The sequence below is a fragment of the Corylus avellana genome, chromosome 6, assembly GCF_965113065.1.
Source record: "Corylus avellana chromosome 6, dhCorAvel1.hap1.2, whole genome shotgun sequence".
Classification (NCBI taxonomy): Eukaryota; Viridiplantae; Streptophyta; class Magnoliopsida; order Fagales; family Betulaceae; genus Corylus; species Corylus avellana.
Genome location: NC_142495.1, coordinates 24,781,728 through 24,809,062, shown reverse-complemented (window position 1 = coordinate 24,809,062; position 27,335 = coordinate 24,781,728). Strand labels below are relative to the sequence as shown.

The 27,335-nt window shown below is 37.5% G+C and overlaps 4 protein-coding genes across 5 annotated transcripts; 1 reads left to right on the top strand and 3 right to left on the bottom strand.

Annotated features, from left to right (window-relative positions):
• Positions 1–2,100: 2,100 nt before the first annotated feature.
• On the bottom strand, positions 2,101–4,136 carry GAE4 (UDP-D-glucuronate 4-epimerase 4). Its single transcript, XM_059603155.2, has 2 exons — positions 2,493–4,136; positions 2,101–2,396 (listed from the first exon to the last, which is right to left on the bottom strand). Exon 1 carries the CDS (start codon positions 3,827–3,829, stop codon positions 2,513–2,515), a length of 1,317 nt encoding a protein of 438 aa, XP_059459138.1. The 5' UTR covers positions 3,830–4,136; the 3' UTR covers positions 2,101–2,396; positions 2,493–2,512.
• Positions 4,137–6,436: 2,300 nt separating this feature from the next.
• Positions 6,437–11,695, bottom strand: LOC132187198 (RNA 3'-terminal phosphate cyclase/enolpyruvate transferase, alpha/beta). Its single transcript, XM_059601422.2, has 8 exons — positions 11,163–11,695; positions 9,815–10,059; positions 9,058–9,211; positions 8,147–8,361; positions 7,955–8,072; positions 7,572–7,782; positions 6,973–7,034; positions 6,437–6,887 (listed from the first exon to the last, which is right to left on the bottom strand). The coding sequence occupies exons 1-8, from the start codon at positions 11,502–11,504 to the stop codon at positions 6,669–6,671; spliced, it is 1,566 nt and encodes a 521-aa protein (XP_059457405.2). The 5' UTR covers positions 11,505–11,695; the 3' UTR covers positions 6,437–6,668.
• A 739-nt stretch (positions 11,696–12,434) lies between these two features.
• LOC132188725 (uncharacterized) lies at positions 12,435–17,079 on the top strand. Of its 2 annotated transcripts, XM_088517121.1 has the most exons (4): positions 12,440–13,335; positions 14,654–14,819; positions 14,933–15,159; positions 16,578–17,079. In XM_088517121.1, exon 1 carries the CDS (start codon positions 12,521–12,523, stop codon positions 13,295–13,297), a length of 777 nt encoding a protein of 258 aa, XP_088373247.1. In that variant the 5' UTR covers positions 12,440–12,520; the 3' UTR covers positions 13,298–13,335; positions 14,654–14,819; positions 14,933–15,159; positions 16,578–17,079. The 2 variants fall into 2 exon arrangements, with proteins under 2 accessions (XP_059459239.2, XP_088373247.1); XM_059603256.2 differs by having other exon boundaries at positions 12,435–13,335; positions 14,654–15,159.
• A 5,128-nt stretch (positions 17,080–22,207) lies between these two features.
• LOC132186601 (Transketolase) lies at positions 22,208–26,221 on the bottom strand. Its single transcript, XM_059600580.2, has 7 exons — positions 25,621–26,221; positions 25,147–25,237; positions 24,929–25,034; positions 24,535–24,817; positions 23,990–24,138; positions 23,750–23,903; positions 22,208–23,443 (listed from the first exon to the last, which is right to left on the bottom strand). Exons 1-7 carry the CDS (start codon positions 26,110–26,112, stop codon positions 22,484–22,486), a joined length of 2,235 nt encoding a protein of 744 aa, XP_059456563.1. The 5' UTR covers positions 26,113–26,221; the 3' UTR covers positions 22,208–22,483.
• Between the last annotated feature and the right edge of the window lie 1,114 nt (positions 26,222–27,335).

Genomic DNA, 27,335 nt, shown 5'->3' with positions numbered 1-27,335 from the left:
CATATGTAAGTACTATATGTTAATATGTATCATTATAAGTAATTATACATTGGATTTGCTTTTTGTACAAAAGGAGGGTTGATGGAACAAAATTGGATTAAGATCCATACAAATTATGAATAGTCTTTTCCAAATTTAATGTTTAAACTTGGCTTATGTATTAAATAAACTGAGCCTGATCTAGATCTAGACTTTGTTTTGTTTGAAGGCTGCAATAAATGGTAAATTGAAATTTGGTAACAGATGCAACTTTTTACGAGACGTTGCCATATGACGTTGACGTCATCAGGCAAAAGGACATTGACCACCGAAATTGAAGCAACACAATCCTATATATATATATATATTATATATTATATATATATATGATTCCGACAGGCAGCCATGCCCATGTGTAAGCATAATTCATAACTTGCAGCTTTTATCAATTTATGGCCGGTAATGGGGAACATAGACCTGTAAAGCCCAAATTGAAGGCATGTGGCAATTGGCATAAGCAATGACAAAGTGGCAAATATGACAAGCAAGAACAAAATCACAGCATAAATACAGTAGCCATATCACCTATTTTCTTCAATTTTTTAAAGTTTTTTGTATTTTTGTGTTTTGTTTTCTCTTTTCAAAACACAAATATTAACAAACAATTCAAATACAAAGCACCGCTAAAAACACAGAAAGGAATATGTTCAATGGCTAACCAAAAGGAATATACGAAACCTCAAGATATTCCACCTAAAGAACTGCTAAGAATCTTCATCGACTATGAGATGAATTTATATATATATTAAAGAAAAAAAAAAAAAACAAACAGACAAACTAAGAACATGCTTTTCATGCATATTCTCAAACTTATGTCCACCTTCAAATCAACTGTGTGATATTCTTTTGAATTTCTAGAGATCATTACATCAAAGTACTTCCAAGAATCTCTATGTTGATAGAAACATTTAGTGACAAACAGAACAAAGTTTGGCAAACTAAGGGGCATATATATATATATATATACACACACCTATCTTATGCAAACAAAGGAGCTTAACTATTTTGGCAACTGGGCAAATCCTACAAGATATTGTCTTTGCCGAGACCTGCATACCAAATTTTGACTACTATAGTGTTACCCGGAAGTTTCATGTAATTTCCAAGGATACAAAAGTTTTTCAAAACAGTCTCATACATTATTATAACTGCAGGCACAGGCAGGTATGACAATGATGCTATGGTTTTCAGGTCTTCCAAAATTGGAGGCATGACCATAAATAAATAGGGATAAGTATCAAAAGAGAAAGTGCACGGCAAAGTGCATCAAGATTGACTTAAAAGGCATCAATTAGATAAAGAGCAGCATATCTCACACCACCATCAGTCTGACTTGATGCTCAAAATGACCAAGATAAAAGAGTTTGAGCTTTAAATGCATTGCTCAAGGAAGAAACTCTCAAATATTCCAAACATGAAGTCAATGCTTATCAAATGGAGAAATAGGAATTATACAGAAAGAGCACCAAACTTAGAATTCCTATTGTCAGGAATGGGGTAAAAGCACCAAATACAGCATGGATTAAACTTTCAAAAAAGAAAAATCTGCAAGAAGTGCTGAAGCTGAAATTCAGCCATCTCTACTTGTTGCTCTACAGCGCCTAAACTTGGGAGAAAGGGATAACTCCAACTGTAGCCATACATAGAATACTGTTCGCACTCAATTCTAAACGCAGCTTAAAAAGAACTTCATCTCTAATATATGAGTTCTTCAAATTATACAATCAATTATGCAGAGATACAAAAACAAAAAATACTCTGCCAGAAGATATAAATTGAGAGCCTTTTATCAAATTTATATATATGTATGCATCTACATAATATTGTCATTATTTACACATGATTTGCTGGTAAGCTCGGGCATCTGCTATTTACTTAGAAAAGCAAAGCACAAGTTATGTGTTGTGGACATCTGCAGTTAAGTCTACATGTCAAAAATGGGCTGGTTTCAAAAGGTAAAATTATGCAGCAAAAAATAGACAAGGTCAAAATATTAGCCATAAGAAGATGCAGCTAATCTTGTGGACATCATTAATACAAGAAGCCTACTTATGACAAATAAATTATGCATTACATTAAAGTCAAAGGTAATTCATTAAATAACCAAACAGAAAGACCAAACTAATCGTGTGATTTTTTATTAACTTGCATAACAATGATACATGTCCACCAATCAGCATATGCTCTATCAGTCGTGAATTCTACAAGGCCGAAACTACAACAATTACATTTCCAGAGAACGAAAAAGATGGTTCTGGTTTTCTTTGATACAGCTTAGAAGGTGCCCAACAAAACAATGTCCACCAACCACAAAACTTCTTCAATGCAGGACGCAAGGTTCCTCGTTATATGGCAACCTTAAGATATACGAAAAGAAGATAATCGTGCATCGAACATAGAAATGTTAAAAACAATCATAAGAATCATAATGAACAGAATCCAAAGGATCCTACCACACAATCGAAAGAATTTGTCAGCCGGCGGCCTTCTTCCCACCAGCATAGTAATTGAGATACCACCGCACAAACTTCTTCAAACCCGTATGCAGATCTGTTGTAGGCTTATACCCAAGCTCCCTCTGAGCCAAGCTGATATTTGCATGAGTAAATTGAACATCCCCATTTCGAGGCAACTTCATGATACGTCTCTTGGCCTTCACCTTCAAAAGCCTCTCCAAAATGCTAACAAGATCCGAAACAGGCACAGGTGAAGTATTCCCCAAATTGAAAACCCGCAATTGAGCCGGCCTGGTCTTCTTCCCACCACTTCCGGTGCTCTTCTCTGCTGTATCCAAGGCCGCCAAGCACCCCTTCACAATGTCATCAATGTAGGTAAAGTCCCTAGCAACTGTGCCATGATTAGACGCTTCAAAGATCGGAATCGACTTCCCTTTCAATATATCCTTCGTGAAAAAGAAATACGCCATATCGGGTCTCCCCCAAGGACCATACACCGTGAAAAACCTCAACCCAGTAAGCGACAGACCGTATATATGATTGTAAGTATGTGCAATTTCTTCACCAGCCTTCTTAGTAGCCGCATACAGGCTAGCAGGCTGGTCAGTCCGGTCTCTCTCCGAAAAGGGTACCTTAGTATTAAGTCCATAGACCGAACTAGATGATGCCCACACGATTGCAGGCTGTGGGTTCGCGGATTTACAAACTTCTAAGAGACTAACAAGACCAGCAATGTTACTATGCACGTAAGAGGCAGGATTTTCCATGGCATACCTCACTCCAGCCTGAGCAGCCAAGTGCATCACATGGGTAAACGCCACGACCTCGAAGAGCTTCCTCAGCAGCGTGGAATCGTTGATGTCTCCCTCGACAATGAACACGCCTGTGCGCTCCAAAAGCGCTTGGCGAGCTCGCTTCAAGGAGGGATCGTAGTAGTCGTTGAAATTGTCGAGTCCGAGTACGCCGTCCCCGCGGCGCTTGAGAGCCGTGGATACATGGGTTCCGACGAAGCCGGCGGCGCCAGTGACGAGGACCGAGACGCCGTTGCGGGAACGGACCCGGGCGGAAGAGCGGACCCGTTTTTCCCAGGCGGGTCCGCCCCAGTTGTAGGTGCGGAGCGAGCGGCGAGAAGGATCGGACTGTTGGGGCGAAGAAGAAGGGGATCGGAAGAAGAAGAGGAAGATCAAGCCCAGGAAGACAACGGACCAGAAGGTGAGCTTGGCGAGAGAGGAATGTAAGCGGAGTCTGTGAATGTATGGGGATTTGTCCATCTTGAATTTTCCTGGAGTCGAGGGAATGTTGTCGAGGTGAGACATTGGCTTCAGCTGTGACATTTTCTCGGGAAAATGTGGGAAAATGTAGGATTTGGAAGAGAACCCAAATTTCTGTTTTGGTGGGTTTTGGGGATTTTGGGATTTGGGTTAGGGTTCAAGGAAGATTTCTCGTGGTAGTGGTGGTGTTGAAAGATAAAGAAAGTGAGAAGGGGAAAAAGAGGGGTTTTCGCTTGCTTGCTGTTGGTGTTCCTTTAAGCCTCTTCTTTTGTTTATGGGGGAATCTTTCTGGTTTCTTGGAGGCACGGGTTGTTGTTGTTGTTGGTGCTGATGCTTGTGCTTGTGCTGGGCTTTCTTTTAAGCTTTTATAGTTCCGTTGAAAAAATATGCAAACTTTGATTTTGGTTAAGCAAACTATCAAGATAAGCTAAAAAAAGTAATTAAGGATCTTCAATTTGACTCAAAAAGAAAAAAGAAAAAGAAAATCAAAACCTTTTCAGTTAGGTGAAGAAAAAAAAGAAGCAAGTGGGAGAGTAAAATCTTTGTTTATGTCTACATGTTCTTTGTTTGATTGGTTGGGAGGCTTTGAAATTGGGGCCTTCAAATTCATATTCCCCCCTTTATTCAAGGAAATCTTGCATGGGAGTTGTTTATAGTTTGGGATTTGTGAAGTGAGTTGTGGGTGGTGGTGCTGAGATTCGTAGCCTTAGGAAATGGTATGGATGAGATTTTGAGGCTATTTATTTATGAATTTATGAATGGGGTTTTACTGCTTTCCCCACCATTGGAAGGTGTGAGAGACTGGTGGGAATTTGGGGCTTTCATTTTGGTTCAGTCAATTTAGATTTCTGATGATTATGATTAGAGTATGTGAAAACTCCACCTTAATATAGTATTTCTGCAGCTATTCATAACTAAAATAAGGGTTTTTGCAGTTACTAATGTAAATATTTTTCGATTTATGCCTAAACAATCCATCTTGTGTGTTTAAAATCTCATTTATATCCCTCGTATCGTCCACATGAATAATGTGTCAGACAAGTTACTCTAATGTGATATAGTGTTGATTAATTGGATAATAACTTAATAGATAAACTCATTTGAATTAATAATCAAAACTAAAAATTTGAATTTTTTTTTGTTATCTCTTAATATTTTGTTGATTGTGTGTGTAGAGAGAGAGAGAGAGGTGGGGCTTATTGCTTTAGGATTGACACTTAGTGAGATACTTAAAAGTGGAAGACAAACTTGAGATGGAAGCAAAAGGAAGCAAAGCACCATGTGGGTAGGTGCATGTAGAGATAAATTATATCCTAGGATCAAAAGCACAAAGAAAGTTTTCTTCTTATGAAAGAAGAGTGATGTTGAAGAAAATAATACCCATTTGTGCCCCCACATTCCCTACTATTTACTCATCATTGTATTAATGTGCACCACTAATCCAATAGACAAATATATGTGATGAGTCAAAGGAATACCACCTCATATGTAGAGGCTTATATGAGTCAATGGATGAATCATGAATGAGTTGCTCCATTGACCATGTCCAATTCAACCCATTCAACGGAAGGATGATGGCTTCCTTCCTCTTTGATTGGTTTGTTTTGAGTTCTAGAAACTTTGTAGTCCTCTTAGGCCCTTAGGCTAATGTTACAACTTTTATTTCAATTCTCTTTAGAGTTTACGTGATAGTTTATATATTTATGAAAATAAGCGTTACATGGACAATAATGTGACAATTCATATCTTAGCGGCTGACATGGTAAGTATTACGTGGACTGTCATGTCAGTTTGTAGACGTGATAAGTGTCATGTGACTGTCTACATTTTAGTGGCTGACATTGTAAGTAGTACTAAAATGTCACGTTAGTTTGTAAAAAACTTATAGACTTGTAGTAAATGGTGTAATATCCTGCAAGTATTCTATAGGATAGATTACTCTTTTTGAGATGAGAAAAAGAAAAAAAGAATGGGTTGAGGTGACATAGAGGTGAAATAAATTTTGAATTTTTTTTGTTATAAAACAGTGAAGAAAGTTATTTGTTAATATGAAGAATATATATATATATATATATATATATATATATAAGAAAAAGAAAAAAGAGAAATGATTGTCAAACGTTTTTTTTTTTTTAAAGAAAATAAATTCATCCCAACTCCCACCGTCCCCATGTGAGTTCATGTAAGCTTGACTTGGATAAATGATTTTATAAATCTGCACATATTTGGATAATGAAGAAGGAATATTACACTCACGTTTAGCCTCATAAAATAATAGACCCACAATGGGGGCGCCATTAAAGCATAAGCAGCTGTATAGTTTTTGGTTAGGGCTAAACTTACCCTTTTTTTCATAAAGAGGTGTTTATGAGAGTTCACCCATAAAGATTGATGGAATAGAGAAAAATCCATTGCCATTTTCTCAGTAATGATTTCCCTTGTTTTCTTTCTCCTGAAAGAAAGTTAAGTTCTCTCTTAGTGGAGATAATTTTGCTTGTTTTTAAATCGTTATGGACCCTGCCCTACCCCAGTGGCCCTTAAATGGAATCGAGCGGCAAAACCCATTTAGGGCAAAGGTTATTGGCGGCATGAAGTAAAGAACAAAAGAAAAATACAAAAGAGATAAGAAGAATCATGTGAAGCTTTGCCACGGAGAGAGAGAGAGAGAGAGAGAGAGAGAGAGAGTGCATCAAGTAGGCATTAAATTACAGTCTTACAAACAAGAAGCTCAGCTTTACTTACCCCAAAACAAAACACTAATAAAAGAAGCTCAACTTGCAAATATAAATTATCAAAAACTACAAGGCAGTATAGAAAAATAGGGAGGAGTTGGCTCCCTGATGCTTTGGCTGCAGGGAAGGGCATTATTTTTTTCTTCTAAGCATTTATTTAAAAGAGCTGTTCAATGCTTTGTAAATCTCTGGAGGACTTCAAAGTAGTCTGGGAATGTTTTACGGGTGCAACCGGGGTCGTTGATCGTGACAGGAACATCTCCACAGGCAGCAAGTGAGAATGCCATAGCCATTCTGTGATCGTCATAAGTGTCGATAGCCGTCACATTGAGATTCTCCGGCGGTGTGATCACACAGTAATCAGGTCCTTCTTCAACTGTTGCTCCCAGCTGAAATATCAAGCCTATATATGTTAGTAGGAAAAAAAGTATGGTGAAGGGATTTCAGATGTACAGGAGGCTACAAGAAACTTGCCTTCCTTAGTTCTGTGCAAATGGCAATCATCCTTTCTGTCTCTTTCACTCTCCAACTTGCCACTAAAAAAATAGGTAAACCAAGAGATCCAAGTTGGTGTTTGATACAATAATGTAAATCTCAAAAGATGTGTGTGATATAAATCCAATGAGCATTTAAGAATCAAATTTGATATGAAATATGAACCCTGGCCCCACTAGGAAAAAAAAACACTTCATTGCTACTTATATGAAGGTGAGAGCGCACCATATGGTGGCCATTAGTCACTGTCAATGGTGTCTGCAACAGCAGTGAAGTGCAGGGACCAAGAAATGGGAAAATTCCACTTTGTGTAGTTGGGTTGACTTCTAACACCATTTTCTCATATGGCTTGATCTGCCACCCATCTTTCACAATTTAAAATATTGGACCAAATTCCCATTGCTCAGGACCAGCCAAATGGTAATCACCAGTTCAATTTCAAAGTGCCCGACAAAAAATCATGAATTGGCAGGGCAAATGGAAAAAAGGTTCTAAACATTTATCTATAATGCCACTTATAAACAACTAGAGGCCAAAATTCATTTTCATTTTTCTCTACTACAAAAAGACCAACCTACCGTCTCTTATGGCAGTGGGTCCATCAGCAAAAAGGGCAACAACAGCAAGAGTCATAGCAACATCCGGCATTTTGTTCATATTGACATCAATAGCTCGCAGGTGCTTTCTTCTGGAAGAATCTCGTGGTGGTCCAGTGACGGTTACACTGTTCTCTGTCCAGGTAACTTTAGCACCCATCTTCTCAAGAACTTCAGCGAATTTTACATCCCCCTTAATTAATGGAAAATAATGGTAAGAATATTCCTAACATATGTAATAAAGATGTATCGGCTAGACTCATCCAAAACATAGAATAGATTCAAACTAAGAGACTTTGTGTCCCATGTAAGTAATTAAGGATGTGAATAGGTTGCAAGTTTCTTTATTGGCATGAGGGAATTACCTGCAAACTGCTTGTCCCACAACCTTCAACAGTAACTGTCCCACCAGTGACTGCTGCACCAGCTAGGAAGTAACTAGCACTTGAAGCATCACCTTCGACAAAAGCATTTCCAGGAGACCTAATAATCATATAATTACTCTCAGAATGACCAGATCTCACAAACTGCTGCAATTCTATGTTAGAGAAACCTACTTGTACTTTTGACCTCCTCGGACCAAGAACCGATCCCAGCTATCAGTGTGTTCTACAGTGACTCCAAAGCGTTCCATCAACTTCAAAGTCATCTCAACATATGGAATGGAAATCAGTTTGTCAATTATCTGAATCTCTACGTCTCCAAGAGCCAAAGGAGAAGCCAAAAGCAAAGCAGTCAAGTATTGACTACTAATTGATCCAGAGAGCTCCACCTGCAAATGAAGACACATAGCACATAAATAAAAATGATCAAGTTTGCTCCATCTTGGCCAACAACAATAATCCACAGGCTTGGTTCAAAATTTTCCTTCACATAAGAAACTAGGAGGCAAAATCAATGGCAGAGCCAGAACTTGAAGAATAATATTTGAATAAATGTTTCAAGTTTCAAAATCAAGAAACATTTGAGGAAAATAAAAAATAAGAAACATGAACAATCATATCAAGACTTTTATTTTCCAGCAATTGAATTAAAGAATACAAGTCCCTTTCCTAGAAAAGCCAATGGATGATAGGTGAGCTGAAATTTATACCTGAAATCCATTTTCTAATTTTAACTGAACAAAGTTCAATTCTTTCATATTTCTATACATAGACGATTGACACCCTAGAGCTTCAAAAGGCTGTCCAAGCAACCAAAGCCACAACGCACCAGGTTACAAACCCATTTAAGTCCATTCTTCCACACAAAAGGTAAAATCACTAGTTGAAATATCACTGTGGTTATGCATCCTAATGTTTCTCAACACATTAAACTTAAAGCTGGGTTCCCATGGTTACTTTTATACCTTTGGCAGTAAATATTGATGCAAGAATTCTATAAAAATTAGAAGACATGTTGGAATGAGAAACAACAATATTTTCAATCCATTAATCCACCAATTACACATTATAAAATGTCACCTCACCTTACCCCCTGGAAGACCCCCCTTTCCAATTACACGCACAGGGGGGCATTTTGTGCCAAGAAAACAATCAACATCAGCACCAAGCTGCTTAAGACCAGTAACTAAATCCTCAATGGGTCTCTCTCTCATTCGGGGCACGCCATCAAGTATGTAGCTGAAATGTATTAAATAGTACAAAGGGTCAATTTAGGATGTAATAACAGTAAAAGACACAGAACATGTAACTGGATGGCTCCAGAAGAACTTAGTGGAATTAAGGAGAAGACACCCCTGGTGATGCAACCCTCTTGCAGAATCTATTCAAAAGTTAGCCTTTGAGAATGCAACTAAATTGTCACATGCCTCTGAAAAGTAACAAAAGAAGAAAAGAGGCCAATTGATCCAAATAACAATATTCCCAAACAACGATAAAACTCAAAAAAGCTTATGATCCATTCTAGACAGTTGCCATCATATAGAAGTCCTTAATTCTTATGTATATGCCAACTCTATGGAAGAGGCAATATTGCATACTTTGTGCTTTGTTTAAGTTATATACAAAAACGAACATAGCAATAACTTCAACACCATAGACATTATAGTGCCAACAAATAAGAATCAATCCAGTTTTCCAGGTTAATCAGGAAAAATAAGTGTAGTGTGAAAGTAAGAGCCAGATTTTATAGAGACTACATAGCAGCAATCCTGCTGGTAGGGCAGGAATTTCGTATTTCGTATTTCCAAAACAATTTTGTTCAAAAAGAAAAACCAGACATACCTTGAATTTCCCCCAGCTGCAGTAACTGCAGCTGTCAATGGACGCATTGCTGTTCCTGCATTTCCAAGGAAAAGTTGAATTTCTTCCCTTGATTCTTTGCCCACTGGAAACAGACCACCACAACCTTCCACAATTGCTCTTTTAATTGTCTTGTCCTCTGCTACACGTAGCCCAAGGGTTCTTAATGCACCAAGCATGTAATGAACATCATCACTATTTAACAAGTTGTCTACCACAGTTGTTCCCTGGAGAATAAGTAAAGACAACAATTAATAACTGCCAAGAGACTTGCACTAAGTTAAGAATGAAAACATGAAGAAAAAAAAAGCACAAAACAAATCAATTACTTTATGACCCTTTCCTTTTTCATCTAAACAGTTACCAAACATAAATCACCTAAACAAAAACTACAAACTTTGGAGGAAGTTCCATGCCACATTTTACCATAGATCTTCCCAGGAAATTAATAGTGTATTTAAAACCAGTTCTATTACTCTGAAGCCCTTACATTAGAGGGAACCAAGCACAGAGACATTCTTTGGAATCTAAACTTACCAGTCAAAATAACCATTTAAAATGAAAAAATACCAAATGAGAAATTTGGCAATCAAACGTGAAATCTTTTTAAGTTGAAGTTGAAGTTGTGAATTAAAACTTGAACGACAAACCGTCTCTTTCTTTTTCTTTTTTCTTTTTTTTTTCTTTTTTTTTTTTTTTTTTTATCGTTTTAACAGTTATTCTCTCAGCAAGCAAACAGATATCAATTCATTTCCAATAATTGAAGAACATACACCACAAATTACAACTACCCAAAACAAATCTATATATACTATAGCTTGCGAAAGAAAGTGCATGCTTCTAATACTAATAATTCCCAATACTTTCTATAACCATATTTTATTATGATCCAAGCGCAGTTTATATGACAAGAATTCAAATTAGCCCAGAAAAAAAAACTTTGCAATTCTCTTCTCTTTTCTCCCTTGTTTCCAAGTCCAAACAGGAACTTAGTGAAAAGTACAAGTGTGCAACAAAGATACCAAACCAAATGCCTATTCTCAAACCAAAACGGATGTCCTTTCAATCCCATTTAAAATCCAAATACCAGAAATCATCATCACCACAAATCGCGTTCTTCCATAATTCTCATATTAGGCTCATAAGCTAGAAAATGACATACACATATTAACTGATTAAAGAACCTAAAATGCGATCAAATTTTCAAACTCTCCTGCATTTTCCTACACTATCTAGGGAACCGAAAAAACCCAGATATACCCAAACCAAGTTCCTCCACTACAGTACAAGAAAACTAGAGTTACCCTCAAGAACTCAATTGATTGTATACCTCAGAGAGAGCAGCCAGAAGCAGAATCCGATTCGACAGCGACTTGGACCCCGGCAGCGTGATATCACCGGAGATCTCTTTGATGGGTTGCAACACGATCTCCGGTACCGTTGACGGCTTCTCTGCTGCGGCAACCGAAGCCGAAACCCTAACCGCACCAGCTCGACGACTACCCACCAAGCTCACATTCTTGTGCTTCAAAGTCCAAGAATTTGGTGAGGCCAAGAACTGTGGCCTGAAATTAAGAGAATTCAGAGAATTGTGCTTGTGGGGTTTGGGATTGTTGTGAAAAATTTGGGTGCTATGAGCTCCTCCACTGCAGATTTTGCTTACTTGAGCCATCTCTCTCTCTCTCTCTCTCTCTCTCTGGCTCTCTCTTCCAGTTGCTCTCTCGCTTTCTATAATGGGTTTGCTGAGAATTGGGGGCTTTTGGTGCAATGGGTGTTGTTAGATTGACTCTCCGGAGGGGGGAGGGTTTACCAACCAAAAGATGGCCACCATAAACGTGGGAAAAGACACTGAAAGTGTCCCTTGTTCTGTGCTATGAGCGATTGTACGTTGTGCTGGAAATGTTGTACTTCGTGGTTGGTGAATTATTTAAATGGGTTGTTGGCAAAATCGACCCGGTTGGGGTTGGTGGGAGTGGCGGGTGGCTCCGAATTGCAGTCATGGCTGGCAGTGTCACTCTCTCGCACCAACCCACCCATGATGGGGCCCAATTTACAGGAACAAAAATGGTAACAACCACCACCCAAATCTCACAAACATACCAATTATCTAATTTACCAATTCCATTAGTTTTTGATGAATTTAATGTTGCATATTTTGCATACAAATTCATTGAATTTTTTGGACCCAATACTTTTATAAGATAAATTTTTTGTTTCAATTAAGTCGGAGGAATTTCTTCCAATCGTAAGGTTTTAATTATTAAAATTGAAAATCTATAAATTATATAAAAATCACATGAAAATCTAAGGACTACATTTGATTTTTTTTTTTTTTTCTTTATAATTCTCACATAAATTTGAAACGGAGAATACACAGTATTTTTAGATATTATATTAAAAGAATTTTCTACGACTCAATTTATAAAAATCTTTTTTCCTTTACAAACTGGAGCGGGCCAGTAAGATCAGTGAGCCACTTCTTGTTGAGACACACGAAAAGCCCAAGCCCACTCCAAATCACAAAGGCCCACCCCTCTTTGTGTCCCAATTACCAGTTTGTTTGTTTGTTTGTTTTTTTTGTGGGGGAGGGGGGTGTTGGGGGGAGCTCGTTTCCAGGGTTTTGAATTGAATACGTCTTCCCCTAAGGCTTCATTCTCTCTCTCCCTCTCTCTCTCTCTGTGTCCGAAAATGGAGTCTCTTGCTAGACTGCACAACTGTCATCAAACCCTACACCTCTCACTCAATCACCGCCGTCCGTCATTCCCGGAGCCCATATCTTCTCTCTTCCTCACAGCCCCAACGCCATCATCGTCATCATCATCAGCACCGGCCAGAGCCTCATCATCACCATCATCATCATCGCCGGACCCACTTCACAGAACCACCCAGAACCCCAAACACGCACTCTGCCAAACCCTCAAGTCCCTCCTCAGAATAACCCTGCCCACCATCGCCTCGACAGCCACAGCAGCATTGCTCTTCACACGGATGCGCTTCGACCCAAAGCCCCTCATTTCTCAACCGTCAACCCAAGAACACGTCGGAGAGAGCAACGGCGTTAAGATTAGCTACTTTGACCTTAAGGTCAAGATGAAAGTTGTAGACTTTGTGCTCGAAGTAAAACCCGACGACCAAGCTTGGCATTTGCTCAAGACCCAGCTTCGCGGTTATAGCCAAGAGCTCGAATCCGCCAGATTTGGGTTCCAAGAGATATTGGCCAAAGACTTGTTATGCCACAGGGCTCGCTGTGGCGACATAAGGGAGTGTTTGGAAATGGCTGATGAACTCGAGGGCTTGTCCAGAGAAATAGAGGAGGCCATGGACAGGTGCAGGGACAAGGACATCAAGTATTATTTGAAGGATTTCAAGGGCTTGGTTGCGCGAGTAAGGGATTCTAAGGGGGACGTGTTTCGTGCATTGAAGTATTTTCAGGAGCTTGAGCACGAGGAGGACAACGAGCTATAGCCGAAAGCACTTGTTTCCATGCGGTGTCATGCTTCTTGGTACTTTACTGCGTTTGTTTAGGTTTTGTTAATGCCTTTTGATGCTCTCGTAGCTGTAGATTATAGGTTGAACATACAGATTAGAGAGAGGCTCTGAGGGAGAGTAATGTTGAGTGAATCGGTTATAGGTTGTCTCTCAATTTGTGTAGTAGAAGATAGTTAGCGAGGTAAATTTTTATTTACACTGGTTACTCGGTAGCAGAAATAGTTACGTTTCTAGTTTCGTCATTATCTTAGGCCATCATGTGAATTCAAAAAAGCCATTATTTGAATTTCATGCAGACATTATGAATTCATAAAAGACAATCTAAGTGATAGTCTCTATCTGTCTATCTTGTCCTGCAGCTGTGCATTTTTATTTTCACATGAAATTCATTGCATTGTTTATTGAGTTTGTTATTAAAAAATGCAACTGGTGGAACTACACTGAAGCCATTATTTTCAATGTTGTTGGTGCAAGCAAATGGGGCGGAGAAGGATTAGGTTCATTATTGTGGAAGTCGAGGCCAATAACTTTTTATTTTTTATTTTTTGTGGTAGTCTAGTAAAGATTAGATTTGTTTGTTCTTTTGGGTGATTGATATGGATGAGATATTGATAAAGCATCAATTTATACATATGATTTTGAAGAATGCTTAATATGTCAAGGCCTACCAGCCATTTGTTTCTTTGGGTGACCGGTATGAGAAATGCCTGCTGTAGAACTCTGAAAGCATTTTTTTCTAAGTCATTGGTGCAAGAAAATGGCAGAGAAGAGGTGAGGTTATTGTTGTTTGTGGGGGGGGGGGGGGGGGGGGGGGGGGAAGGGTATTGTATGAGAAGTTCTTGTATTAAAGGCTGGTGTGAATGATATTATCAATAAAGCATCAATGTATGAAATGGGAAAAAGTGCAAGAACAAAGTTCTACGGTAGTTGGCCATGAGAATGAGTCCCTTACTGACTCCTAACTGCAAGTACTCTTATGGTGGTCAAATGGGGTTTTGTTGGTATCATCTAGTATAGTTCTGGGATTTATGGTCAAGAGCTATGTGTTAGCCAATCCAGATTGGATATGTGAAGGAAGATTTTGCCTTTCATCAATCAGTGGTTATGTGCAACATGGTAGTAAAATAGTCATCGAAATTGGAGAAGGAGGCTTTTCATCAGGGGCATAGGGACCATCCTCAAGGAGAGGGCCATAAAAAGAGAAAGAATTATTAAGTTACAGGAGTGAATTGAATTTAAATTTATGGGTAGAGGGGGAGGATGCTAACCGCATGATTTTTCATTTCTCTAGAAATTCTCTGATTGTGTCTTTTGGCATTCCATTTTGTTCAGCTTTGTTAGGTGGGGACTGCAAAGCGTGCCACGATGGGTATTTGCAAATGTCTGGCTGTCTGAATTGACAGTATTGCCACAGGCAGGCTTTGATGGAGTTTTCCATGGGATGTTCAACTTCTTGAATAATGTTGGATGGCTATTAGGATGAGTTGGTGGGAACAAGGTCAGTACATGTGCTGAAAAGGGACCATGCTCAGTGCTCACTAGTAGTAGATTAAAGGGTAGTGCCTATGTATATAGTCAATTGCTTGATTTGACTGTGTTACTCAATCTTAGCATCTTGGAGAAGACAAGCCACCGCTGCCAAACAAATTTTGCAGAGATGCGTAAGAGGAATAAAATTTGCAGACAAACTGGTTTTTCCAAAGCCATGGGCTGGTCAGTTCTAGTTGACTGTAGTCAGACATCATTGATGCAGCTGGTTATTTCCCATATGTGGGCATTCTGAACCTGATCCACCAAGTGCATAATGTCCGCTGTGGAACGTCCGGACTTCCATTCAGGTAAACTATCCCTTGCAGGATGGAATTTTTAGTTAAAGCAAAATGTACCACAGAGTGCCCTGCCTGCCCTGTGGTACATTTAGCAATCATGTTTTCTTCTTGTGGCATCACCATATATCCTGATTGAAAGTTAAAAAATTGAAACAACTGTGTTTCAATGATAACAGATTCTATATCTTAATTTGCATTAATTTCATGTAGTGGACCCATTTTTACATGATGCATTTTAACCTTTGTTGCTAGGTGAAACACCATGAAGTGTTTTGCTTTTCATGGCTTGTAAAACATGCCACTAGCATCATTTTTCAATTATTTTTAATTATGTATAGTATGCTATTGAATTTTATGAAGGATCATATTTCATTGTTGCTACCTTGAACATGGCCAAACACTTCTTCGTTTCCTTGATGAATAGCTGCAAAACCAACCTTTTCATGCATAAGATCACAATTTGCCGGTCAAGGATTTATGCCTTATGGTGGCTCTTTGTTCTAGCTTATACACTAAATAATCTCAAAAATAAGAATTTGTATTGCACTTTTGCCTCATCCTATGGGCATGAATCCCAAACCTAAAATAAATCCATGAATATAAACAAACACGAATAAGCAAAAGATTGGTTTTAGGTAAGACAATAGGTAGGTCTAAGTACAAAATAATTAGAAGAAAGGAATTTGTATAGAAGTTTTAAGAACCTAAGTATGTGTTGAAGTGACAGTTCTTATTCTAATTAGTAGAAGTATTCATATCACATGTGATTTAATTAATGGTAAGATTAGATTTGATAAACTTGTGTGCTGTAGATGTACAAGTACATTGCTTATTTCTTGTGGTGAGTGGCCTGGCCTCAAAAATTAATTTCCTCTGAGTCCTTTATTTCAAGCATGATATATATTTAACAGGATTCATGTAACAATTAAGACTTTATTCAGTTAAGAGGATTTCAGTCTTCTTATATATATATATATATATATATATAAGAAGACTGAAATCCTCTTAACTGAATAAAGTCTTAATTGTTACATGAATCCTGTTAAAGCTTTGAATTGTATTAGACTTGGATCTATTTTGATACTCTTGGAGATATTTCTGATCATTGGGGAGGTGAATTTCATAACTATGGTGTAACTCTGAAATAGTTTGTAGAAATCTATGACCACAAGTATTGGTTATCCATGCTAAAAAATACTCTGAATCTCTTGGTAGTCTTTTCCATTTATCCCTTAAGACCCCCCTCCCCCTAGCCCCCTAGCCAGGCTTCTTTTTGGGCTGAGTGAGAGATAAACTTCTCAAAGCTTGAAATACAGGATCATAATTTTGTACTTAGTTTGACAGGTTCACATTGTAACAGTGGGATAATTATATACTGTAAATGGATTATATTCTTCATTTTAATTCTCTAATATGTCCTTTGACAGAAACTTGGGGAAGGCGTAAAGGCGTGTCTATGGTGATAGATGTGTACAGTCTTTGATCGTGCGTTTGCTCCCGGAGCTGTCTCATTGAGTCGGAGCCTCGTTTCGTGATGTTCTCAACATCCACAATCTCCAAGGTAATGTTGGTGCGATGTATGTGGTTGAATTCAAAACACAGTGGGACACCGCGGATGATATGACTGCAATGGTAGCTGCTAAGCTGGTGCCAGAATCGACTGCAAAGATATAAAATGATAAATCCTGTGGCTTCCATCAAGAATTTCAAATATAAAATGATTAATTCATCCGTTGGATCTGAAGGATCTCCTGTCAAAAAGGAAAAGTAGACAATTATTATTTACTTCAATGTTGTGTCTCTATGTCTTAGAGTTCATAGTTGATTATTCAACAAAAGGTGTGAAATGATGTTAGAATTAATTATTTTGCATGTTATGTATTACAAGGATGTTATTAATTTGCTAATGGAAGGGTGATGCTTTCTCTAGTGCCATAGACCACTTTTAAACCATTTTTATCTTAAAGCAACGTTCCATAAGTTTTTGAAAAAAAAAAAAAACAAAAATTTTAAAAATTTATGGTGCCAAAGTATGTATGTTAAGTATTTTGAGAAGTGTTTTTTGGTGGTGTGATTTGAATTTGTTTTTGATGTGATACAAAGTTCAAAAGTGGTTTTAGTGGGATTCACATTTTAAAAAATATTGTTTGTGAGGTGCCAAAAATAATAATAATAATAATAAGTTGATAAACATTTTGAAAAATATTTTGTATTTTCAAATAAATAAATAAGTGTTTTCCCGGAGGTCGGAAAGAAAAGGATTGTTTTTCCATACACCAAAAAGAAAATCCTAGAGAATATATTTGTTGTTTATTTTTGGAAAAGTTTACATACCCTCTTTAAGCTACTATACAATTGACAATGTCTCCTCCAATTTCTAAGCTATCTTAACGATGAAATTACCCTTAGTAAAATAAAAACAAAAAAATACTAAAACTTCTAGAAAAAACCTAAAACTAAAAAATAAAATCCAAGGGGTGGTCAAATTTAAACTAAAAAAAAAAAAATCCTTTTTATAAGAAAAGTTGATTTTTTTTAATGAAAAAATTCGTTTTTTTAAAAAAAAATAAAAAATAAAAAATTCCGTTTTAAAAAAATAATTTTTTTGTTTAAAAATGTAAAATTTTTTATTTTTAAAACAACTTTTTTTTAAAAAATAATAATTGAGTTTTTAAAAATAAAAATTTCCTTTTAAAAAAATAAAAAAATTTCGTTTATAAAACAAATTTTGTTTTTTTAACTAAAATTTTTGTTTTTTTTAAAAAATTATTATTATTATTATTATTTGAATTTATAGGGTATTTTTTGTCTTATTGAGAAATATATAGAGACATTTTTATCTTTTCCTAACTTTGGGAAGACATTGTTAGAATCGAAAGTTTTGAGAGATATTATCAATTGGAAAATAGTTTGGAGGGATATACGAATTTTACCCTTATATTTTTAAGAGAAGTAGATTTAAAAAAACAATGAAAGAAAAAGAACTTTGTGAGAGAGGCATGAGGCTTATGATTGGTATCTCTCTACCTGCTTTGGCCACAAAATAATGTCACCCAATAGATTACCAAAAAGGGTACTTTTGTAAATGCACTCTAATGACTAAAACTATAATAGCATTATAGCAGCCTTACCCAGAGCTTTTTTTTTTTTTTTTTTTGCTAAGGCAATTTAGTGGAAAAAAAAGAAAAAAGAAAAAAAGAAAAAAAAAAGTCTTAAAATCGTCCCCTTCAGCCTCACTAGTGAACAGTATTGTTTACTCACTAATTGAATAAAAAAAATAGTTTCTCTCCCCAGCCCCCAATTTTCTTTTCGATTTTTCTCACCTCTTTTAATAGTTAAAGAAAGAATAAACTAATCTTTGAAAAATAATAGTTAAATGGAATAGTAAAAGTGGATTATTAAAATAGTGAGGCGGCTGTGGTGCTCAAAAAAATGAATAGTTAAAATAGAGAAAAATGTATTTTTAGTTATTTTGGTGAGTAAAATTTGGTGAAATTGCTAATAATACGAAATAGTTTCTATTTATCTATTTTATGCTTTAGTTGTTCAGGTGAAACATAAAATTATGCCTTGCTAGTTCATTATTTTGAATTAGAGATTTGACTAGTTTAATTATATGGGTATGATTAATGTTGACCTTTATAATCTCATATTCGGATTTTGACACGACTCAAACTTGACATGCGAACACAAATTGCCACCCCTATTCGCGATGCACATCCTTCCAAACCCATAATAGGTTCATATGAAATATATTCCAAGTCTGCACAAGCTCATCTCAAATATATAAAAAACAAGTAATTGTTATTGTTCTTTGCATTTACAAAATTTTAAAAGTGATGTAATATAACTCCCTATTTTGTTGTACAATATTATTTTGTTGAATACCTAAGTTAATATATGATTTCGTATTTAATGAAGGGCAAATTAAATTTTGTGTTATTATCAAACTTCACTTATCATTTTTATCATGTAAAGAGAATTTGAGTCAATAATACAATGGAGTAAAATATTAACTTAATATTTTTTAGTGTGTTTACTGGTTTTATTTCGAAGAATTTGATGTTGTTGATTCTAAAAGCAGGCCTGCACATAAATATTAAATAGGAAAAAATACACTTTACCCCCCTGAACTATCAAACCATTTGTACTTTTAATCCCAATGTTTAAAAAATGACACTTTATCCTCCCAAACTTTCAAATTGTTGTAATTCGACCATTCTGATTTTTTTTTTCTTTCCAAAATACCCCAATTCCAAGTAAAATAAATAAATAAAATAAAATTTAAATTAAGGGGTGACTGGCCACCCCAGTTGGGCCAAGCGACAACCCTTGATAGTAATAGCTAGCTCCTTGGATTCGGTTAGGAATGAGATCGATGGAAATTTGTGGACTTCTGTGTCTTCCACTCGATGAAGAAGCTCTCCTCATGCTGATGACGTTCGATCTCTCCTATTTCTTTGAAGACGATCATGATGATCTCAAAAGAAAATACAAAAGCCATGTGGGCATGGGGTGGGTAAGCAATTGGAGCGGCTCAAGAAAGTACTTAACCCACCAAATCAAAGTGGGCATGGGGCGGGTAAACAATTGGAGGAGCGGCTCCTCAATAACCCACCAATTCAACGTGGGCATGGAATCGGGTGTTCGAGTTTCGACTTGAAACTCGAATCAGCAGCAAAAAAACTCCATCTTGCGTAAGAAAAGAAGCTTCCCAAGAACAAGAAGCCTTGCTGTGGAGCATCTCCCGCCAAAAGACTGCCCAAGAAACCTCAACCTCGATGGTAATTATCTTTATATATTAGTGATGATTTTTTTATTAATACAATTAATATATGATGTTTGTTTTTGGTGTTAGGTCACAATATCATCATGTCAAATTCTGATCACCATTCATCATGCATGCATGGCAATGACGATCGAGGCAATATATTGATGAAAGATGTGGAAATTAATTAAAGGTTTCTCATGCATTAATCCCTTTGCCAATATTTTTGCTATTTTAACTCAATTAATTAATGTCATTCGATCTCACTGCCACGTACGTCCTATGCTGCAGATTTATATGCTGAGTCATTAATTGTTCAAGTCAGCATCAGAGTTCAAGCCAAGTCAGCATTGGTGTATTCTTGATTGATGATGTGAAAATTTAACTGGACCAGGTCTTAAGGTTTTTCTCTTTACATTGGAGGGTTTTTCATATAAAAAAAATTGTTGTCTTGTCTTACTTGTGGGTTGTTTGATTTATTTTTCTGCAATATCGTTAGTGAGTTGATATTTGGCACTAATTAACCAATTAATTTGTACAAAGAAAAGGTACATTAATTCCATCATAAATTGAACCATAGGCCTTGGGGCCAGACATGCAATTTACACTCAATCAATGAACAAGACTTAAACAAAACCCACTCTTCAATTTGCATTACAAACATAATATAAAACAATAAATACACATAGACAGAACAAGACGGTGAATGGCTCCTAAAAAAGAAGATAAACAAAGATATAACTAAATATATTTATTCATCTCTATAATCACAAGAATGGTATATAGATTGAGCACTCAGATCCCTCGATCCACTGAATTTGAAGGCTTGAATGTTTTAAGTAATTAGCATGCATCCAAAGTGAAAAAAACTTTGGATGAAAAAAGAAAAGAAAAGAAAAAAAATGTTTCTATTTTGACTAGCTAGCAAAAGAATGACATATATATTTGGAAATATTTTATAGATAGAAATGTACTCATCCTTATTTCAATCTTGCAAGGGACAGGACATGTCATCATCCTTATTTATTATTGGACCACTGCTTTGGTCTCCATCACTCATATAATAATAATAATAACAATTCCACTAAAGATTGTATTTCTTAGATCTTGTCAACACTACCAAACATCTGTGAGCTACCTTTATGAACACCTACATATCTAACCAGATTTATGCCCTAGCTCACACTCTGCCGGGCAAGGTTTTTTTTTGCCTTCCAAAGGACTAACATCTAAACGTGTGTAACTAACACTGCGGATTACTCTCGCCAACGCAGCATATAGCATATCCTCGTATACCAAAAGCATGATTACCAACTTGTTCTTAACCTAATTTTGTATATGACCCAAAAATTGAAGTGTTTGGAAGATGAATAATGCTATTAATTAGTACAATGCTATATTTGTTATACAACTGAGATAATGTAGTAGTAAAAATTAACTCTTACAAAAAATAAAAATAAAAATAAATAAGTTTTAATTTTCACTACACATCATTTCAAATTATATGACAATGTAGACCAGGCTACGAAATAATTGTGTACTCCGGCACTTAGTACCCAAATTGAGTCACAAACAGCTCTCCTCCCATACGCTCGAGAGAGATAGAGGGGGATGGAATATGCTGAATCTGCTGAAATATGCTGAAAGTCTCTCTACTGTCTGTAATATATACACATAAAACACCATTAAAAGTAGTGCAGAGTGGGTCCAATATCGACCAACAAACGTAACCGTCGATTGCAGGGACAAGATATTGGAGGAAAAGGCACGGAACTCTATGAGAGTGAGAGTTTTACTACCCCATACATTTGAAGAAACTTTTGGTGGTAGAAGACAATACGGATAGGTAGGCTGATGACAGGGGCTTCAACAACCACAAACTTATCAATGGGTCAGTATCTTCCCTTCCCTGCCCACATAGAACAAATTTCTTGAATGGATTGGCTCCAAATGATTATCCAATCCAATTTATCTATCTATGATATGCAAACCATTTTCTTTCTGGTGGGACACAAAACCCTTTTGAACCACCCATCCGTTTCTTTTTATTTTACTTTAATTTTGTTGACAAAAGAACAACTTTGAAGGGCATGGTTATCTTCTTTGGGTAGGTGGGTGTGTGTAAGGAGAGTCCAACAAGCATGCAAGCTGAAGCAGCCGAATTTGGCCATGTTTTTATCTATCAATGACAATTTGGGGAGAAATGATCCAAATCTCCAAATGAGATGGTCCTGTTGTTTCAAATTTCATACCAACTAAAAATGAAGACAGCAATGGAGGATTAGAGCCTCATTAAAATCAACCACATAACATTACAAAACTCAAGACAGGTCCAAGAGTTGTTACAAATTCATGAAAATTCATAAACCCTACTCTCTCTTTTGATCTATGTGCTCCACTGAGGAAAATTCATAACAGAAGAAAATTTAATCTTGCCTTTTTTATTGTAACAAGAAGAGACAGTGTCATGAAACAGATCTCTTGGAAGTGGCCTCCTCACCGTAATTCGTAGTGGAAACCAATTTGCCAAATCGCAAGTTTTTGAGACAGAACAAGAAACCAAGCCTAGGAAACTTCTTTGGCTGCTGCAATAACAGCTTCTACAGTAAGGCCGAACTCCTTGTATATTCTCCCTGCCGGAGCACTAGCGCCAAACCGGTCAATTCCAATTGCCTTACCTTTGCTTCCAACAATCTTCTCCCACCCAAATGTTGATCCAGCCTCAATGCTAACCCTAGCTGTCACAGCTGCTGGCAAAACACTTTCCTTATAGGCGTCAGATTGCTCATCAAAGAGCTCCCAAGAAATAAAGGAAACAACTCTAACAGCCTTCCCTTCCTTTCTCAGTTCCTCACCAGCTTTGTAAGCAATTTCCAGTTCAGAACCAGTTCCAACCAAAATAACATCTGGCTTGTTACCAGAAGAATTGTCTGAAACAATATAGCCACCCTTTTCAACTCCTTCAACGGAAGTTCCAGCAAGATGGGGAAGTTTTTGACGAGAGAGGGCAAGGATGGAGGGTCTCTTCCTGTTCTTGACTGCAACCTTGTATGCTCCAGCAGTCTCATTTCCATCAGCTGGACGGAGCATCAATATGTTGGGCATTGCCCGGAAACTTGCCAGGTGCTCAATTGGCTGATGGGTTGGGCCATCTTCTCCAAGTCCAATTGAATCGTGGGTCATAACATAGATAACTCCGGCTTCACCTAAGGCGGAAATCCTGATAGCTGCTCTCATGTAGTCGGTGAAAACAAAGAAAGTGGCATTGTATGGAATCAGCCCAGGGCTGTGAAGGACAATGCCGTTGCAAATGGCTCCCATGCCGTGCTCTCTAACACCAAACCTAAGATTGCGCTCTTCTGGGGTGCCCTTTTGGAAGTCCCCAAACATTTTCAGCAATGTCATGTTGGAAGAAGCAAGGTCTGCACTGCCACCAAGAAAACCAGGAAGAACTTTTGCAAGGGCATTAAGGCATTGTTGAGACAGATTTCTGGTAGCATCAGCTGGGCTCTCTGGAGTGTATGTCTGGAAAATCACATTAAAAATATGATATATAAGATCGTCTATAATTCTTAGTTGTGAATAGGGGCTTTTCTATGGGACAGTCAACTGGGGTTAGCAAATTATACTCTTGAAACTTTGTATACCCAAGATGAATTTAAAACTAGGGATTCCAAAAAAAAAAGAAAAAGGAAGCCAATTATGTTATCAATCGTTGTGTAGAATGCTTGCCAAAGCAGTATTCATGGTCATTTTGGGATGATGTAACATAAGCAAGCAGGCCCTGAAAGGTAAGATCAAGACCAACCAAAATGATTAATTGCTACTTACAGGAAGTGCTTTCTCCCAGCCAGCGGGGAGTTCACCAGTAATGATAGACTTGAGCTCCGCAGCTTCCTCCTTGTACTTCTTCTCATATGCAGCAAACTTGGCATTCCATTCAGCTTCAAGAGCAGAACCCTTGGGAACATGGCGACTCCAATGCCTGAAAATGGGTAGAATATATTGATCAATATCAAATCAATTCAGGTAGCATGACAAACAATGATAACTATATATATGTTTCCTCACTTCTTAACATCCTCAGGCACATGGAAAGGCTCAAATGGCCATGCAAGGTTCTTCCTAGTAGCATCCACTTCCTTGGCACCCAGTGCACTTCCATGTACACTGTACGAGTTTGCCTTATTTGGAGACCCATAACCAATTGTTGTAGTCACCTGTGAACATGCAAATGAAAACAAAAAGGTCATAATTCGAAATCAGAATACATTAAACCCAAACACTTAACTAGAGGCTATTCATTTAAGGAACTTAAATCAAGAACGACTTAGTGTATCACTGGACTACTAGAGCCAACAAATCCTGTCTCAACTTCCACAAATACCCTTTTACTGTCTGCTGGTGTGAAGCAGAACACCCTTCAAGCACAGTTGGTTGAACTTATTAAATAATCATAAAACTTACACAAACTTTCAAATATATATATATATATATATATATATATATATATATATATATATATATATATAAGTACATAGGTGTTTTAAGAAACTATTCTTTCTGCATCAATCCCAACTGCACCATAAAAAGCTACATATTAGGAAATATCTAACCTTGATCAAAGTGGGCTTGTCTTTCACAGCCTTTGCTTCCTGAATGGCAGCACGAATCTCATCATAGCCAGTGTTTCCATTCTTCACCCAGATAACGTGCCACCCAAGGCCCTCAAAACGGGTGTCAACGCTCTCAGTGAATGCAATCTCTGTGTCACCGTCAATAGAGATGTGGTTGTCATCATAGAAAGCAATCAATTTCCCAAGTCCCCAGTGAGCGGCAAGGGAAGAAGCTTCATTTGAAATCCCTTCCATTTGGCAACCATCTCCCAATATAACATATCTAGAGCAAACAGACACCAATACTTTTAAATCAAACAAGATAAGGCGCTATAACTTATATTCTATATAAACAGAAACAAGAGTTGCTATGAGAAATAGAAAGTTGTATTACGTGTAATGGTCGACGATCTCACTGTCGGGCTTGTTGAAACGAGCAGCCAAGTGTTTCTCAGCAAGAGCCAGACCAACAGCATTGGCAATACCCTGCCCCAGAGGACCTGCATAAAGTAAAATACCAAAAAAAAAGGGCGATAAATAAACATCCAAGACAAATGCTACCAAAAATACTAACTAGAGTAATTGATTAAACTTTGAAGACAAGGATCTAACCAGTTGTCACTTCAACACCAGGAGTCTCAAAGTGCTCGGGGTGTCCAGGTGTTCTGCTTCCCCATTGACGGAAATTCTTCAAGTCGTCTTCCTAAGAGTGGATCCCAAAATTTTTCAATTCATATAGAATAAAAATTTAATCTTATGGGGACAATAGAAAAAGGTAGTGCTACAATAATAAACAATTACACGAACATAATTATTATAATTCTTCTTTGAAGGATTCTAATAGATGCAAAAGAAAATAAAGTCACACTCACAAATAACTGCCACTTCAAAATATAAGCAAGTGAAGAGAACAATAAAGCAAATTGTGCTGAAAAAATCAACATGAAAGTTGAAACCATAAACTCATATAAACTTAGCACACAAACACACGGGGTAGTAGTATCATATCATGATCAAACACAATCCATAAAGAATCCACTACAGATCCAAAACAAAAACGAAAAGACAAACCAGTAATGAAATTACCTGGACACTGTCGTAGCCAGCGAGGTGGAGCAGAGCGTACTGGAGCATGCAACCATGGCCGGCGGAGAGGACAAAGCGGTCGCGGTTGAACCAGTATGGGTTCTTGGGGTTGTACCTCATGATCTCGTCGTACAAGATGTGACCCATCGGAGCGCACCCCATGGGCAGACCAGGGTGACCCGAGTTGGCCTTCTCCACGGCGTCGATCGCCAGGAACCGGATCGTGTTCACGGACTTCTCCACCAGGGAAGTATCGGTGGTCTTGCCCACGGTGGCGGGCTCGGCCACGGAGGCTCGTACCGGGCGGCTGGCCCCGGCAGATCGGCGGCTGCGGTGGAGGAGCCTGGTCGACGGCTTAGCCGGCGAGGATTTGAGGCCCGAGAAGGTGGGCAGAGAGAGCGTGGAGGACGAGGATGAGTTGGAGCCATGGTGGTGGGAAATGGCTCGGGCTACGAGGGCTTGTGAGAGCGTCAGAGACGAAGTGGAAGCCATGGCTTACAGAGAGAAAAAGAGAGAGAGCGAGAGGTGGTGTTGGAGAGTCCGAGTTGTTGGATTTATGTGTGAGAGAGAGAGAGAGAAAGAGAGAGGGTGAGACATCGGAGCTTCTCGTCTACACGTCAGGAAATGATGACAGGTAGGGAGAGCTGACCGTTAGATTCGGAGGGAAAGCCATCAGAGCCGTTGACTGTGGGTAGGAAATGCTTGCCTTTCATTTTTCTTCTTCTCTTTTTCTAAATTTCGTTAAAAGATATTTATTTGCTTTCCATTTTTCCATTTTTTTTATTTTTCTTGTCTTCTTATGGGTGGTTGAAGCAGCTTGGTGGTAGTTGGTGAAAACCTGGGTACTGGTGATATTTATTTTATTTTATTTTTCTTTATAAGGTTTCTTTTTAAATTCTCATATATTTCTTTCCTATTAGTCCATTAAATGACTTTAAATACTTATATATAAAAAAAAAATGATGGGAATACATAAGATAAGAATATTAGAATATGCTGCTTCTTTGAGCGGTACTACTTAGAATGACTGGTGTTGACATTTGAATAGGTGGCACTCAAGGGGGGCTGAACAAGCAAAGAGAGAAGATTGAATCCTTGTTACCTTTTTTTTTTTTTTTTTTTTTTTCTATAAATTATATTTTTATTTTACAACATGAATATATAAAAATGTAATTTTTAACATTTTTTCTTTTTTTATATTACCGGGTTTCTACAATATTTTTCACATCCAATAAGGTGTTGATATTATCTAGAGATGTTAGTTAAAGAGCATAGGTTTTTTCGTCCTAAATTTGGCTTTTCTATTATCCAAAGGCTGATTTTAGGTTTAAGATGGCAGCTTTTCTGTATATCGAAGGGCTGGTTCTTGGTGACCTTAATCCAAAAGGAAAAAGCCATTGAGAATGCCAGTTTTAGGATAGGAAAAGGTTCCTTTTATGTCGGGGAACCTCTCCAAGACAAAGCTCTTCGGATCCATCCCTACAGAGTAAACCCCGGTCTCGTGCACTACACCCTCGGAAGTTTCCCTACACGGAACTGGTTAAATATGAAAATGTTCCTAAATTAGAAATTGACCACTTTTGGGAACTTTTTTATGGGATTTTTTTTTTTTTTTTTTTTTTTCTGAGCTGGCTTTTTTTTAAGTAGATGCAGCCAACCAGCACAGGGTACATTTCAAAGTTTAACGCTGGTGGGTTGTTAAAATGTTAGAAAAA

Coding starts and splice junctions, on each gene's coding strand:
- GAE4 (XM_059603155.2), bottom strand. CDS start 3,829: ATGTCACAGCTGAAGCCAATGTCTCACCTCGACAACATTCCCTCGACT.
- LOC132187198 (XM_059601422.2), bottom strand. CDS start 11,504: ATGGCTCAAGTAAGCAAAATCTGCAGTGGAGGAGCTCATAGCACCCAA. Junction 10,060..11,162: donor TTCTGGCTGCTCTCTCTGAG/GTATACAATCAA, acceptor CTTATTCTCCAG/GGAACAACTGTGGTAGACAA. Junction 7,035..7,571: donor ACCCACTGCCATAAGAGACG/GTAGGTTGGTCT, acceptor CTATTTTTTTAG/TGGCAAGTTGGAGAGTGAAA.
- LOC132188725 (XM_059603256.2), top strand. CDS start 12,521: ATGGAGTCTCTTGCTAGACTGCACAACTGTCATCAAACCCTACACCTC.
- LOC132186601 (XM_059600580.2), bottom strand. CDS start 26,112: ATGGCTTCCACTTCGTCTCTGACGCTCTCACAAGCCCTCGTAGCCCGA. Junction 25,035..25,146: donor TGGTGTTGAAGTGACAACTG/GTTAGATCCTTG, acceptor TACTTTATGCAG/GTCCTCTGGGGCAGGGTATT. Junction 23,904..23,989: donor GTGCCTGAGGATGTTAAGAA/GTGAGGAAACAT, acceptor ACCCATTTTCAG/GCATTGGAGTCGCCATGTTC.